This window comes from Electrona antarctica (genome assembly GCF_951216825.1).
Source record: "Electrona antarctica genome assembly, chromosome: 21".
In the NCBI taxonomy this organism is placed as follows: Eukaryota; Metazoa; Chordata; class Actinopteri; order Myctophiformes; family Myctophidae; genus Electrona; species Electrona antarctica.
Genome location: NC_136802.1, coordinates 5,292,771 through 5,309,380, shown reverse-complemented (window position 1 = coordinate 5,309,380; position 16,610 = coordinate 5,292,771). Strand labels below are relative to the sequence as shown.

Below are 16,610 nucleotides of genomic sequence, written 5' to 3'. Positions count from 1 at the left end.
TTATATTTTTTATAGAGGGACAGACAGTAGGCTGACAGGAAATGGGGGAGAGAGATGGGGGGGTGACATGCAGTAAAGGCCGTCGGGATCGGGAGTCGAACCCGCGGCACACTGCCAGACTCGGACTACCGGCCAAGGTGCCTGGACCGCTGAGCCACGGCCCAGGCCAAGAAAGTTATTATCTGTAGACTATACCGAAGTCCTGACGGCACGCCTCGCTCATCGCCTGGTTTGCGGAAGACTTACTTTTTTTTCCTATGGAGAATAACGTCGGGTCATCTCTTAAAATCGTCTCATATTAAGCACTGTCGTCCAAAAATAAAAGGAATTCTCTGCGATATTGTCGGGGAGGTGACGTCTCTGTATCATTTTTGATAGTCAGTCACTCATATTTGATACAGTCTGCTTCTAGCTGGAAATAAGTAAAAAGTCTAATTTAATTCTTTCTTTCCCGTATATATACGTACGTCGACGCTAGGTGGCGTCATATACCAAGTCCGTCAGTTCCAGACCCCCAGGAACGCGCCCAGGGGCCGGTTCCGACGTGCCGCCCCGCGTCCGAAACGGTTGAGAAATTACAGAGTTATTGTGTGCCGGTCCCTCTACTGTACTGTACTGTACTGTTCTATCACTGTACTGTACTGGCACACCCGAAATCATCATATATACAGTTAATATGTGCGTGTGTGTTTGTGTGTGTGTTAGGTAGCGCACAGGTGGTGAAAAACAACCATGCTGTTTTCATGCTCATATACCTACCCAGCCAGCCAGCCAGCCAGGCAGGCACCCACACACACACACACACACACACACACATAGCTCCGTAAGGGAGTGGTTGCACCACTCAAAAAAATCTAATAGTACAGAATCAACAGAGTGCCATGTGTGTGTGTGTCTTCAGGTTCCCGAGGAGGGGGGTCGTCGCAGCATGCCGCCATTGGTCAGTCCGGGACGTTACCTCACTTCCTGTTGGAGCCCAGCGACGCCTACATCGTCAAGAGCAACCCCATCAGCCTGCGCTGCCAGGCCCGCCCCGCCCTCCAGATCTTCTTCAAGTGCAACGGAGAATGGGTCCACCAGAAACACCACAGCACCCACGAGTACGCCGACACCACCACAGGTGTGTGTGTGTGTGTGTGTGTGTGTGTGTGTGTGTGTGTGTGTGTGTGTGTGTGTGTGTGTGTGTGTGTGTGTGTGTGTGTGTGTGTGTGTGTGTGTGTGTGTGTGTGTGTGTGTGTGTGTGTGTGTGTGTGTGTGTGGCTGTGTGTGTGTGTGTGTGTGTGTGTGTGTGGCTGTGTGGCTGTGGCTGTGGCTCAGGAGGTAGAGCAGGTCGTCCAATGATCCATGGGTCGGCGGTTCGAATCCCGGCTCCTCCTGTCTACATGTCAAAGTGTCCTTGAGCAAGACACTGAACCCCAAATTGCTCCCGATGTGCTGGTTGGTACCTTGCATGGCTTCCGCTGCAATCGGTGTATGAATGTGTGTGTGAATGGGTGAATGTAATGCACAATCTATGTAAAGCGCCTTGGATAAAGGCGCTATATAAATGCACCATTTACCATTTTACCATTTGTGTGTGTGTGTGTGTGTGTGTGTGTGTGTGTGTGCGTGTGCGTGTGCGTGTGTGTGTTTTCAACCTTTTTCATACCAAGGCATTTGAGCCACAGACCACCATTTGATGATGGATAAGATTTGGTCCATCCTGTATCATTCCATCCTGTATTGATACGGTACCACAGGCAAACCTTGATCAAAATATATTTTTGAGTGGTGCAACCACTCCAAGGAACAGAAATGTCTGTGTCAACCGTGTGTTCAACCGTGTTTGTGTGTGACTATGAGCACCAGTACCAATGAGTACCAAAAGTGGCGCTGTTGTGCCAGAAACAGAGTGAGAGAGAGAGTGCTGCACTGTTGCCTGCTAATGACACACGGGTGTGATTTTTTTATTATCTAATTGTAGACTTCTTGTAAATTAAGTAATGCAGATTTTTAACAATAATCTAACTGTTGTTATTTTACACTCTCTCAAGAGTTAAAGATCTATAAGGGTCCATTTGGTTACCGACTCTCTCCATCATTTACCTGGGGGACCAGCTGGAACTCCCTCAAGGACCGCTGGTGGTCCGCGGACCACTGGTTGAGAACCACTGGTTTAAATTGACACCCAAATGTCACGTCAGCTTCTTCCTGTCCGTTCTATTGGAGCTCAAAAAAGATTGAGGTCACATGTTTGACGTTTAAAAGCGAATGCTTAATGAAGACGTGTTCCTGTGGAGCCACGTTAATTATTCAGATGATGATTGAGGCCGTGTGTCGGGTTAGGAGGCATAGGGTTAGGGTTTAGGAGTTAGGAGTCAGGAATTAGGGGTTAATGGCGCCTGGAAGGCAAAACCATTTCGGGTTTATGATCCAGATGATATCTCATGTCATGTTGTAGTCACTGGTTTGTAGTCATCAGAATTACCCCAAATAATTCCCTGTATCCGGATTTTAAGGCCTACCCAATAATAGCCTTGATGTGGCGTATGAATCCGATACGTTTCTTTTTTAATTTTTTCATTTTTTAAAGGTATATGACAACGTATAGCCTTTTCCAGGTTTAATGGGTTAAACATTTTAATATAGATCCATAGAAGTTGCCTTGGATTTATTTTCGTTGCCAGTCTGCAGTCCACACCACATGGGACTTAAGCAGAGCTTATTTGAAAACCCTTTTTGGTAGTTGGTGCTCGATATAATCCGTATGGAAATCGGCCATATCGACCATAGAAATGCCATATTGGTATCGGATCAAAATAATATTATTCTCACAAATATTGATGACGCAATAATAATGTGACCGTCAATGACTCTGTTGCTTTTGTTTTGTGTATTTCTAATTAAATGTCTGAAGGCAGCATAATCTGTATAATAACTGAATCGGTCAGAATCGGTATCGGCAGATATGATGACCCTGCAAATACGTCTTTGAAAAAAAAAAAAAAAAAAATATATATATATATACTTTTTTTTTTTATTATTAAAAAAAATTAAAACTATTTTTTTTTTTTTTTTAATACGTGGTGCCAAAGTTTGTGTTTTCGCCATTGAGAATGCATTTGGCGTTTAAATTAAATAACTCTATAAAACATTTCAAAGTAAAAAGTTCCAGCATGTGTCTCCACAATCAGCTGAATTATAAAAAATGTGAATGGATTTTCTAGGTGAAAGTGATTTTGGGCAGTTTTGCGTGGGCTCTCAATGTGTTAACTCAATGGTCGCCAAGGACTTATTTAACTTCTTTTTCATGATGTCCTGGAGCGCCAAGGACGTGTTTTTCGTGTTTTATAACATGGTAAAAAAAATATATATATATATATATATATATATAAAATAAAATAAAATATATATGGTGGCGGTCTGGGCCTTTTGGCGCCCCCTGGTGGCGGTGAACTGTGCAGCAAACCGCTGTGCTTTCATACCCCTGATCTAAACACAGAAGAGGAAGTCATCAATTTATAGAGGCCAGCTGTGAGGTGTTTGTTCCATAAATACAGTATGAAGATGTGTGGCTTTCTTTTTCATGAGCGTACAGTATAAACCTCATCCATGGTCCTCCAGCCGAGATCGGCTATTTGCAGCATGCATCCAAGTGTAAAATCTGCCATTACAACACCATCAAGGCCCGCAAAAATGCAATTATGTCGTCAAAAAAAAACTAAAATCGTATATTTAGTCGACTAAAACTAGACTAACACTAAAACATCTCAGATGACTAAAATGTGACCAAAAAATAAATTACGTTTTATTCCAAAGACCAAAACTAAAATCTAAATTTTGCTGTCGAAATGGACACTGCATGATGTCAAACCCCTCAACTGCTCCCCCTGCAGTCCGCTCATCAGAATGCAGCGTATGCAGTCAAGCCCTGTAGTAAACCGTCTTCGTTCGCCCTCCACGGCAGATCAGTTTCACTGCGTGAGAAACGAACCAAACAAAGTTTTAGCTAATGCTATTCTTGGTCCAACATTAATTTAAGTGATGATTTAATCGCTTGATTAAATCATAGCAATCAGAAAGAGAAGCACAACGAAGGTCATACAGGGACTTTAACCCATTCTGTGCGGGAACCCGTTTTGGGCGGGAACCCGTTTTGGTGTTTCATTATGTTATAATTTAGCTATTGAAAAATAGCAGACCTACAAGCTCATAGCGCGGCACCGAGTGCCGCGCTACGAGCTTGTAGATCTGCTATTTTTTGAAAAATCGTGAAAATGTAGTGCAAATCTTTGAATATAATATTCTTTCAGAGCGAACGTTTTTAACTCAAATATTTGCCTCTGGGTGGTTCCTGGAACAACCTATTTCCAGGTGGGGGTCGGAGGCCAATTACATATATTTTTGGGGGTCCTTGACATGAAAATGTTTGAGCACCACTGACATAGAAACATGAGGTTTTTCAGAAAACTGTCAGGATTTAGAAGACATTTTGTAGAATGGTTCCCAGGTCAAAATGGGTTAAGTCTGCTGCTGTGATATAGTGATATAGTGCTGCTGATGCTTCATGACTTTACTCTGGTCATTATCTCTCCCACCGTAGCGGTGTCACCGCCGCATTCTGGCCTGTAAACTTTACAAGCTGCACTCAGGATTTCACTGTCCCGCTCCCATCTGGACCATCCGCACCACACTTTATATGTCTCTCTCTCTCTCGTCTACACTACTGGGAGAGAGGGGGGTAGAGCGAGCAGCACTCTCCAGAGAGAGAGAGAGAGAGAGAGAGGGGGAGAGAGGGAGAGAGGGAGAGGGGGAGAGACAGAGAGAGAGGGGGGGAGAGACAGAGAGAGACAGAGAGGCAGAGAGAGAGAGAGAGACAGAGAGAGAGAGGGGGAGAGAGCGACCAGCACTCTCCAGAGACCAAATATATATGGAGAGAGAGAGAGAGAGAGAGAGAGAGAGAGAGAGAGAGAGAGAGAGAGAGGCAAATGAGACAAAGAAAGAGAAAAGTAAGGAAAGAGTATTTTCTGGTCGATGCACGGGGGGGGGGGGGGGGGGGGGGGGGGTCTGCTGGGGAAAGCTTGTACAGCTTAGCTCAGATGACCATGTGTGAACTACATGGTAAATAATATGGCTGCTATGAAATCAACAATAAAACACAGCTAGCTGTGATATCTCTGCATTATCTGGATGCCTTTCATTTTGCTGCATAGAAAACACAGTGTGCAGCAGTTTCTAACTTTGACTATAAACTCCAAACAACTCCCTGAAACAGCATCAAACCGTTTGGGAAGGTGAACGCAGTAGCCTGAAGGTTTATAGAAGGTGAACGCAGTAGCCTGAAGGTTTATAGAAGGTGAACGCAGTAGCCTGAAGGTTTATAGAAGGTGAAAGCAGTAGCCTGAAGGTTTATAGAAGGTTTATAGAAGGTGAAAGCAGTAGCCTGAAGGTTTATAGAAGGTGAAAGCAGTAGCCTGAAGGTTTATAGAAGGTTTATAGAAGGTGAAAGCAGTAGCCTGAAGGTTTATAGAGCACCACGAAGTCTGACGTAATTCACACATGTTTTTTTTCCCCATTCTGAATTCCCATATTCCCAATTTTTGATATTGCCTCTGAGGTGTAGTGGGGTAGAACTAATTGAAATGGCTAAATACTGAAGAAAACAATACCTCAAAACTGTATGTAGGTACAGTAGGCCTACTTGGCCTATTATAAATGCAACACGTCGCTATTTCTTATCTTGTCTTGATTGTTTAAACATGACGTCATGGGCCGCTATATGCTCCATAACAGGCTTGCTTTTCGGGTATGGGTTATCAAGCTCCATCCCTATACGAGAGAGACTCTGCTCTCCAGGCAACTCTGGCTGACTAACGGCAGAAACCAATTTCAAACACAGTGAAAGCACAGCACAGCGTGTGTACAGAACACGAGAGTTGAGATCATCAGCAGCTCCATTACTGTTGTGCTCCAGTGTTCTATGGTGGTCCCCAAACCTCATTGTGCTCCAGTGTTCTATGGTGGTCCCCAAACCTCATTGTGCTCCAGTGTTCTATGGTGGTCCCCAAACCTCATTGTGCTCCAGTGTTCTATGGTGGTTCCTAAACCTCATTGTGCTCCAGTGTTCTATGGTGGTCCCCAAACCTCATTGTGCTCCAGTGTTCTATGGTGGTCCCCAAACCTCATTGTGCTCCAGTGTTCTATGGTGGTCCCCAAACCTCATTGTGCTCCAGTGTTCTATGGTGGTTCCTAAACCTCATTGTGCTCCAGTGTTCTATATGGTGGTTCCCAAACCTCATTGTGCTCCAGTGTTCTATGGTGGTCCCCAAACCTCATTGTGCTCCAGTGTTCTATGGTGGTCCCCAAACCTCATTGTGCTCCAGTGTTCTATGGTGGTCCCCAAACCTCATTGTGCTCCAGTGTTCTATGGTGGTTCCTAAACCTCATTGTGCTCCAGTGTTCTATGGTGGTCCCCAAACCTCATTGTGCTCCAGTGTTCTATGGTGGTCCCCAAACCTCATTGTGCTCCAGTGTTCTATGGTGGTCCCCAAACCTCATTGTGCTCCAGTGTTCTATGGTGGTTCCTAAACCTCATTGTGCTCCAGTGTTCTATATGGTGGTTCCCAAACCTCATTGTGCTCCAGTGTTCTATGGTGGTCCCCAAACCTCATTGTGCTCCAGTGTTCTATGGTGGTTCCCAAACCTCATTGTGCTCCAGTGTTCTATGGTGGTTCCTAAACCTCATTGTGCTCCAGTGTTCTATGGTGGTCCCCAAACCTCATTGTGCTCCAGTGTTCTATGGTGGTCCCCAAACCTCATTGTGCTCCAGTGTTCTATGGTGGTCCCCAAACCTCATTGTGCTCCAGTGTTCTATGGTGGTCCCCAAACCTCATTGTGCTCCAGTGTTCTATGGTGGTTCCCAAACCTCATTGTGCTCCAGTGTTCTATGGTGGTTCCCAAACCTCATTGTGCTCCAGTGTTCTATGGTGGTTCCTAAACCTCATTGTGCTCCAGTGTTCTATATGGTGGTTCCCCAACCTCATTGTGCTCCAGTGTTCTATGGTGGTTCCCAAACCTCATTGTGCTCCAGTGTTCTATGGTGGTTCCCAAACCTCATTGTGCTCCAGTGTTCTATGGTGGTTCCCAAACCTCATTGTGCTCCAGTGTTCTATGGTGGTCCCCAAACCTCATTGTGCTCCAGTGTTCTATGGTGGTTCCCAAACCTCATGTCAAGGACCCCCAAATTGACACTAATTAGCCCACGGACCCCCCCATTAGAATATATATTCCAGGGACCCCCCATAAGAGAAGGTTTTTACAACTCTAGCAGTGATTCTAACCCCGTTTAATTTCAAGGACCCTCAGTTTGACATGCATATTAGTCTATACAGACCCCAATGTAATGGGATTTCTATCTCTGAGACCCTCATTTATATTGTAAAATCAATGTTAATGTAACTCTGAGAGTGTACAAATGGAACCAAATGGACCCGTTAGGGTCCATTTGGTTACATTTGTACAACGTGAAGCGAGGAACGCAGGCGTTGTTGCCTGGATCAACACAGGTCTCCTCCAGGTCTGTTGAAGAGGGGCGCGACAACGTTTGTTTACAGCGTAAACAAAAGCTAAACAGAATCCAGGTCTGGTTAGCGTCTGGTTAGTGTGAAGAAGAGGACGTATCAAGAAGAGGACGTATCAAGAGGAAGAGGACGTATCAAGAAGAGGACGTATCAAGAAGAGGACGTATCAAGAGGAAGAGGACGTATCAAGAAGAGGACGTATCAAGAAGAGGACGTATCAAGAAGAGGACGTATCAAGAGGAAGAGGACGTATCAAGAAGAGGACGTATCAAGAGGAAGAGGACGTATCAAGAGGACGTATCAAGAGGACGTATCAAGTCTCCACAGACCCTGAATAAGAAATGAAACAATGTGTTATTTTGAATGCAGTAACGCAGCCTTTCCTGAAAGTCTTCCTGTTGGATCTGCACCAAAGCAGGCATAAGGGAGAGCTGCTATAAACATGAGCAAACACAACAGGGTCCATCAGGGCATTAGGTAGAACAGTCTGTTAGCTCAGCCACAGATGAGCATAACAGTGTTCTGCTGATTGTAGGACTGAGCTCTCATAACTCCCTGAAGTAGAGACGAGACGAAGTGATAAATGATTGTTCTGCTGCACATGGCGGCGAGTTGGCAGCGTTCTCCATTCTACAACTAACGCCAAAAAGCATGTTTTCTGCCGTCTACAGTTTCTCGGTCAATGATTAACTTTTTCCTCACTTGCCTAATTTGTTTCTTCTTCTTTTATTTTTTATTTATTTGTATTAACTTTTTTCATTCATTTTGTAAGTTACCGTAGAAATTGGTGTGGTGCACGATTATGAAGTTATGACCGATATCCAGATCTCCGGTTATTTGCAGGGTCATGTCTGCCGACACCGATTCTTGACCGACTCCGATATTATACGGATTATTATGCTGCCTTCAAACATTATAGAAATATACAGAACAAAAGCGACAGAGCACATCAATATCTGTGGAAATAACCAGGATTATTTTGAGACCGATCCGATACCGATATGGCATTTTTATGGCCGATATGGCCGATTCCGATACGCTACTGATTATATTGTGCCATAATTACTTTCTAATAGTTTGATACCATTTTTTGTCGTCTTTTGTTTCTAAACATATTTAGTGCCAGCGAGTTTGACTTCCCTAACTGGTCAGTGTTGTTTTCGTCGACTAAAACTAAGACGCAAAATGTTCGTCGACTACCTTTTTTTCACTGACAAGAACTAAATGGAAACTAAATGAAAAATGATGACTAAAACTAAGACTAAATATACTGACAATTTCGTCAACAAATAAAAACTAGACTAAAATGTCAGGAAGGGACTAGTGGACAAGAGATCCACTATAAGTAATTTCACATGGTTGGTTGCATGCTGAAAATAGCCGATCTACAAGCTCACAACGCGTCGCGCTGTGAGCTTGTAGGTGACTAAAACTCAATTAAAACAATTCAAAAGACTAATGACTAAAACTAAAATCAAATGTTGCTGCCAAAAACTACACTGCAACCGGAGAACTGCATGGTGAAGGACGACAGTTTGAGGACAGAGAGCGGTGTTGCCACCGTGGAGAACAGTTTGAGGACAGAGAGCGTTGTTTCCACCGTGGAGAACAGTTTGAGGACAGAGAGCGGTGTTGCCACCGTGGAGAACAGTTTGAGGACAGAGAGCGGTGTTGCCACCGTGGAGAACAGTTTGAGGACAGAGAGCGGTGTTGCCACCGTGGAGAACAGTTTGAGGACAGAGAGCGGTGTTTCCACCGTGGAGAACAGTTTGAGGACAGAGAGCGGTGTTGCCACCGTGGAGAACAGTTTGAGGACAGAGAGCGTTGTTTCCACCGTGGAGAACAGTTTGAGGACAGAGAGCGGTGTTGCCACCGTGGAGAACAGTTTGAGGACAGAGAGCGGTGTTGCCACCGTGGAGAACAGTTTGAGGACAGAGAGCGGTGTTGCCACCGTGGAGTACAGTTTGAGGACAGAGAGCGTTGTTTCCACCGTGGAGAACAGTTTGAGGACAGAGAGCGGTGTTGCCACCGTGGAGAACAGTTTGAGGACAGAGAGCGGTGTTTCCACCGTGGAGAACAGTTTGAGGACAGAGAGCGGTGTTTCCACCGTGGAGAACAGTTTGAGGACAGAGAGCGTTGTTTCCACCGTGGAGAACAGTTTGAGGACAGAGAGCGGTGTTTCCACCGTGGAGAACAGTTTGAGGACAGAGAGCGGTGTTGCCACCGTGGAGAACAGTTTGAGGACAGAGAGCGGTGTTGCCACCGTGGAGAACAGTTTGAGGACAGAGAGCGGTGTTGCCACCGTGGAGAACAGTTTGAGGACAGAGAGCGGTGTTGCCACCGTGGAGAACAGTTTGAGGACAGAGAGCGTTGTTGCCACCGTGGAGAACAGTTTGAGGACAGAGAGCGGTGTTTCCACCGTGGAGAACAGTTTGAGGACAGAGAGCGGTGTTTCCACCGTGGAGAACAGTTTGAGGACAGAGAGCGCTGTTTCCACCGTGGAGAACAGTTTGAGGACAGAGAGCGGTGTTTCCACCGTGGAGAACAGTTTGAGGACAGAGAGCGGTGTTGCCACCGTGGAGAACAGTTTGAGGACAGAGAGCGGTGTTTCCACCGTGGAGAACAGTTTGAGGACAGAGAGCGGTGTTGCCACCGTGGAGAACAGTTTGAGGACAGAGAGCGTTGTTTCCACCGTGGAGAACAGTTTGAGGACAGAGAGCGGTGTTGCCACCGTGGAGAACAGTTTGAGGACAGAGAGCGGTGTTTCCACCGTGGAGAACAGTTTGAGGACAGAGAGCGTTGTTTCCACCGTGGAGAACAGTTTGAGGACAGAGAGCGGTGTTGCCACCGTGGAGAACAGTTTGAGGACAGAGAGCGGTGTTGCCACCGTGGAGAACAGTTTGAGGACAGAGAGCGGTGTTGCCACCGTGGAGAACAGTTTGAGGACAGAGAGCGTTGTTGCCACCGTGGAGAACAGTTTGAGGACAGAGAGCGGTGTTGCCACCGTGGAGAACAGTTTGAGGACAGAGAGCGTTGTTGCCACCGTGGAGAACAGTTTGAGGACAGAGAGCGGTGTTGCCACCGTGGAGAACAGTTTGAGGACAGAGAGCGGCGTTTCCACCGTGGAGAACAGTTTGAGGACAGAGAGCGGTGTTGCCACCGTGGAGAACAGTTTGAGGACAGAGAGCGGTGTTGCCACCGTGGAGAACAGTTTGAGGACAGAGAGCGGTGTTGCCACCGTGGAGAACAGTTTGAGGACAGAGAGCGGTGTTGCCACCGTGGAGAACAGTTTGAGGACAGAGAGCGGTGTTGCCACCGTGGAGAACAGTTTGAGGACAGAGAGCGGTGTTGCCACCGTGGAGAACAGTTTGAGGACAGAGAGCGGTGTTGCCACCGTGGAGAACAGTTTGAGGACAGAGAGCGGTGTTGCCACCGTGGAGAACAGTTTGAGGACAGAGAGCGGTGTTGCCACCGTGGAGAACAGTTTGAGGACAGAGAGCGGTGTTGCCACCGTGGAGAACAGTTTGAGGACAGAGAGCGGTGTTGCCACCGTGGAGAACAGTTTGAGGACAGAGAGCGGTGTTGCCACCGTGGAGAACAGTTTGAGGACAGAGAGCGGTGTTGCCACCGTGGAGAACAGTTTGAGGACAGAGAGCGGTGTTTGAGGACAGAGAGCGGTGTTGCCACCGTGGAGAACAGTTTGAGGACAGAGAGCGGTGTTTGAGGACAGAGAGCGGTGTTGCCACCGTGGAGAACAGTTTGAGGACAGAGAGCGGTGTTTGAGGACAGAGAGCGGTGTTGCCACCGTGGAGAACAGTTTGAGGACAGAGAGCGGTGTTGCCACCGTGGAGGACAGTTTGAGGACAGAGAGCGTTGTTTCCACCGTGGAGAACAGTTTGAGGACAGAGAGCGGTGTTTCCACCGTGGAGGACAGTTTGAGGACAGAGAGCGGTGTTGCCACCGTGGAGAACAGTTTGAGGACAGAGAGCGGTGTTGCCACCGTGGAGAACGCTATTTCATCACTTGAATGAAAAACCCTCTTGACTTCAGTGAGTAATGAAACCACATTAAGAGTCAGTCCATGGAGATTGTCTTGTTGTTGTTCTGCTCCTTCAGTGACTAACGGTCTTTGACGGGAACACCAGAGAGACACACAGAGCAGACACACGACGAACACGCTGTCCTCTGCTAACCCTCTGTGGGTGATCAGTCTGTACTTAGGAAGTCCTTTTGGTCCACAAAGAGTCTCCTCCTGGTAATGCCATAGAGCAGGGGGGTTCTCAACGTTTTTGGCCGGGGACCCCCGGAAATGCTTTGGCAATGTCTCGGGACCGCCGCCCCGCCCCCTCCCAACCCCAAATATAAATTGACTGCTACAATAACCTTAATAATAGAGACAATACACCATGAATAAATACTGAAACCAGATATAATCATTAGGGAAGGTGTATGCATGTACTATGTGTGCTATATGTAAACTCTTCATTTCCATTTTCCAGCCATTCAGTTGCAAAAAAAATTAAATAATTTGGGGACCCCCCAAAATAATTTGGCGACCCCCCCTGAGGGGTCGCGACCCACGGGTTGAGAACCCCTGCTAGAGCAGTGCATGGTTTTCAACCCTTTTTCATACCAATATTCATTATTCTGCATTTGAGCCACCGACCACCATTTGATGAGATTTAGCCTCTTAGACCCGAAACTAAATTATATTATTTTTGTTATCGACTCGTGGTGCTGTATTGATGTTGGTACCGTTAGGAGAGACAACAGGCAAACATTCACAACAATAACAATTCTTCTACACTCTTTAGTTGTGTAGACTAAATTAAGTGCAGATGGTTAACAATAATTGAACTCTTTGAGAGCCAAATGGACCCGTAGTAACGGTCCATTTTACATCTCTCAAGAGTTAAAGATAAGGGTCCATTTGGTGACCAACTCTCCGTCATTTAGCTGGGGGACCACCTGGAACCTCCTCGAGGACCACTGCAGGGCGGTCCCCGGACCACTGGTGGAAAACGATGAAGATTGATTGATTGATTGATTGATTGATTGATAGATAGACGATAGAAGGAGGTGGAGTGGACAGATGGACGGAGGACACAGTGGAAGGAGAGGAGAGGAGAGGAAGATGGGACAGAGGGGATAAAGATAAAGAAAACTTTATTGTCCATTAAATTGACATAAAATGGAAATTCGTCTTTGGCACACCGGCAGTCAGTTACAACAATAAAACATTACAAAAAATACACATGCATTAAAATACTATATAAAATGCATTCACATTAACACAGCAACAGTGATCATGAACAGGATGACACGCACGTCACACACGCACCCGCATGCACACACACAGACACACACACAGACACACACACACACACACACATGCACGCGCATGCACACATACACGCACACACGCACGTGCGCGCGCACACAGGAAGGTTGGGACATAGGAGATGATAGCTGTGCCTGGAGACTTCCACTGATAAGACTGATACCCAGAGATGGGGAGATACGAGGGAGAGGAAGAGTGCATGGTGAGGACAGAGGAAGGACACCTCTGGAGGACAGTGCATGGTGGAAAGAAACTATATCAAACATGCGCTCCAGGGCCTGGGCCATGGCTCAGTGGTCCAGGCACCTTGGCTGGTAATCCAGTCTGGCAGTGTGCCGCGGGTTCGACTCCCGATCCCGACGGCCTTTACTGCATGTCTTCCCCCCCCCCATCTCTCTCCCCATTTCCTGTCAGCCGACTGTCTGTCCCTCCATAAAAAATATAAAATAAAGGTGAAAGCCACAAAAAAAAACATGCGCTCCAGTAGGCCTACTGTACTGTACACCAAAGTACAGTTCTGACTGTATTGTTTTCTTCAGTATTATTCAGAATTTTCAATTAGTTCTACCCCGCTACACCTCAGAGGCAAATATTGTAGCTACTCCACTGCAATTAATTTATATGAAAACTTCATGGTCACGGGTTACTTTGTAATTATAATTAACCCATTTTGGGCGGGAACCCCTTTTGGTGTTTTAAACATTATGTTATAATTTAGCTATTGAAAAATAGCAGATCTACAAGCTCATAGCGCGCCACCGAGTGGCGCGCTACGAGTTTGTAGGCCTGCTATTTTTGAAAAATCGTGAAAATATTTATTTCGGAAAACTGGAGGATTTAGAATATATATTTTTTAATTTCGAGGTCAGGCCTAAATGGATTAATATTACAGAACACAATAACCAATTCAACCCTATATAGTGTATATATATATATATATATATATATATATATATATATATATATAGGGGACTGAGAGGAGAGGAGAGGGGGGGGGGGAGAGGAGAGGAGAGGGTAGGCAGGAAAAAGGATCCATACGGAGGAACTGCTGGAGACATACAGTATAGGATATCCATCCCTGCAGTGTTTTTGATGAAGAGATAGTGTCTGAGAGGGGAGGGGAGGGGAGGGGAGGGGTCCAGACAGACAGACAGACAGACAGAACGCGTGGCGTTGGGGTGCGTTGTGTGAGCTTCGTACATCGACAACGTTTCGCCGAATGTTTGTCTTTTAACCCTGGCCCAGAATACGGACGCTATAGGGTTCAAGTGGTTAACGCCACGTGTACATGGAGAGAAGTGATTAACCAGTACATCCATCAATACCCTTTATATTTGATGCCCATTGGTCAATCAATCAATCAATCAATCAATCAATCATTCAGTGTTATTTCCTCTGTCCTCAGTAACAGAGTGGTGTTGTGCCTCTCTGGGTATGTTGCCACGGCAACAGAAGCTTGTATAAATGAAGCGCATGGAATCACGTTTTAAATCAACCTCGCTCGCGCGGCAAATTATTGATTCAATTTGTAAAGAGGCCGCGGCGTAATCAGAGGGATAATGTCCACTGAGCTCGTCATTATTGGAAGATAAATAAAGCCCTTCTTAATCTGGCTGGAGCATGACCTTCATGTTGATGTGTGTTGTTCTAGTAATGATGACTTGAGCTGTGTGTCCACACCAACACACATCACTACACAGTACACATACATACACATATACGTATCTAAAGTCACTCTTTTAGTACGTAAACAAACACAAAAAGTTGATTCAGACAGCATTGACCATCACGAATGTTGAGTTTTGTTTTAATATTAATTAATATTAATTTAAATGTTAACTTGATTTTGACATTTTTTTTATTTGGAAGAAAACCTGGGCTGGATCCGTGGATCCGGATCCAGATCTTCAAAATAGTCAAATCAACTGGAAGTTAACATTTATATATATATATATATATAAAAAAATGTTTGGTGACGCTCTTGTCACCCTTGATCACCGTGGCGCCGCAAGTGATAAGCTTTATATCAAAATCGACCGGCAGAAGCCAAACACATACATCTACTGCGCCCAGGTTGCTAGGCAACCTTCAGTATCCCTCCAGGCACAAGGCGAAGGGTGCGCGCACCCCATTGGAATCCACTCATTATGATTTATTTCCTGCCTGTTTTCTCTGAAAAATACTCCAAAGTCCGTCCGTGCTTTTTTGTCAAATCCGTCCGGCGTTCATATGTTTCCGCACTGTCAAATAGATCTACATCTATCCTAAGAGGCACAGAAATTAAGTCATTTTACAGAAATGAGACCGACTCCATGCAGTCACTTTCAGTAGTAGAGTTCTGTAGAGGGGAGCTGTATGTGTCTGTGACACAGGTGATGTTGTTGTTGATGCTCATTAATATCAAGGAAGGCAATTATGTTCTCTGCACTGTAAAAAGTAATGCTACTTTTGCAATGCAGTTAAATAAGAAATGTGAAAAAGCTCGGGGGGGGGGGAAGATAAATCATTAATAATTTTTCGGTAATTGTTCTGGAAAATATGTTTAAAATATTGTGAAAAATCATGTCGTGAACCTCATATTGTGATACGTATCATGAGTTGAGTAGCCTGGGTGGTCCACCTATGCTTTCTATGGTATAGGCAGCTCCCAGCAGGATCCACCGGGAGAATCTAGACGCAGCTGCGCGAAATGAGACTAATTAATTTGAGCGACAGAGAGAGAGAGGAGTGTGTGTGTGTGTGTGTGTGTGTGTGTGTGTGTGTGTGTGCGTCAATTTAACAAAGGTGCAGACAATCAGAAATCTGCAGAGAGTGATCAACGTTTGCGCTATGTCGAATTGAAGTGGACTCTCTTCTCTCCAGGCCTGAAGGTGCGTGAGGTGGTGATCAACGTGACCCGTCAGCAGGTGGAGGACTTCCACGGCCCAGAGGACTACTGGTGTCTGTGTGTGGCCTGGAGCCACCTGGGGACCTCCAAGAGCCGCAAGGCCAGCGTCCGCATCGCCTGTGAGTCCCCCCCCGTGTGTGTGTGTGTGTGTGTGTGTGTGTGTGTGTGTGTGTGCGTGTGCGTGTGTGTGTGCGCGTGCGTGCGCGTTTAATCCATAGTTTTTTGTTTTCTTCTGTCAGATCTGAGGAAGAACTTTGAGCAGGACCCCCAGGGCCGAGAGGTGCCTCTCAAAGGAATGATCGTCTTACACTGTCGCCCACCAGAGGGAGTGCCTGAGGCCCAGGTAACGAGGACATGTATCTCTCTGTCTCTCTCTCTCTACTCGATGTACCCTCGCTGTGTGGCGCTCCGAGCGGCACGGGGACCTCGCTCGCTCGCTCTCCGAAAACAAATGACCTTTTTTGGGGACACAACTATTGCCAGAGGAGGATCGAGTGAGCGAGAGATGTGGGCGTATTATTGGAATTTGGCTTCTCTCGCCCCTCGCTCTGTCTCCCTCTCTCTTTCTCTCTCTCTCTCTCTCTCTCGCCCCTCTCTACAGTATGTCTGTCATGTGCAGTGTTGTATTTGCTTTACAATTTAGGCATTTAGCAGACGCTCTTAAAGGAGAACTTCGGGCTAGAAGGCTTTCTTACCTTTATTTGTAGTTGTTACGTCCCCACCAAAGAGGTCCAGGTGTTATTTGTAGTTGTTACGTCCCCACCAAAGAGGTCCAGGTGTTATTTGTAGTTGTTACGTCCCCACCAAAGAGGTCCATGTGTTA

At 46.1% G+C, this 16,610-nt stretch overlaps 1 protein-coding gene across 2 annotated transcripts in view; it reads left to right on the top strand.

The window, feature by feature from the left end:
• Window positions 1-16,610, top strand: part of LOC306914553 (netrin receptor UNC5D-like) — a 191,650-nt gene that overhangs the window by 130,324 nt on the left and 44,716 nt on the right. For both annotated transcript variants that reach the window (XM_079491636.1, XM_079491635.1), the window contains exons 2-4: window positions 902-1,120; window positions 15,763-15,906; window positions 16,027-16,130. In XM_079491636.1, the coding sequence (XP_079347762.1) occupies window positions 902-1,120; window positions 15,763-15,906; window positions 16,027-16,130 (467 nt within the window). The remainder of the gene's footprint in view (window positions 1-901; window positions 1,121-15,762; window positions 15,907-16,026; window positions 16,131-16,610) is intronic.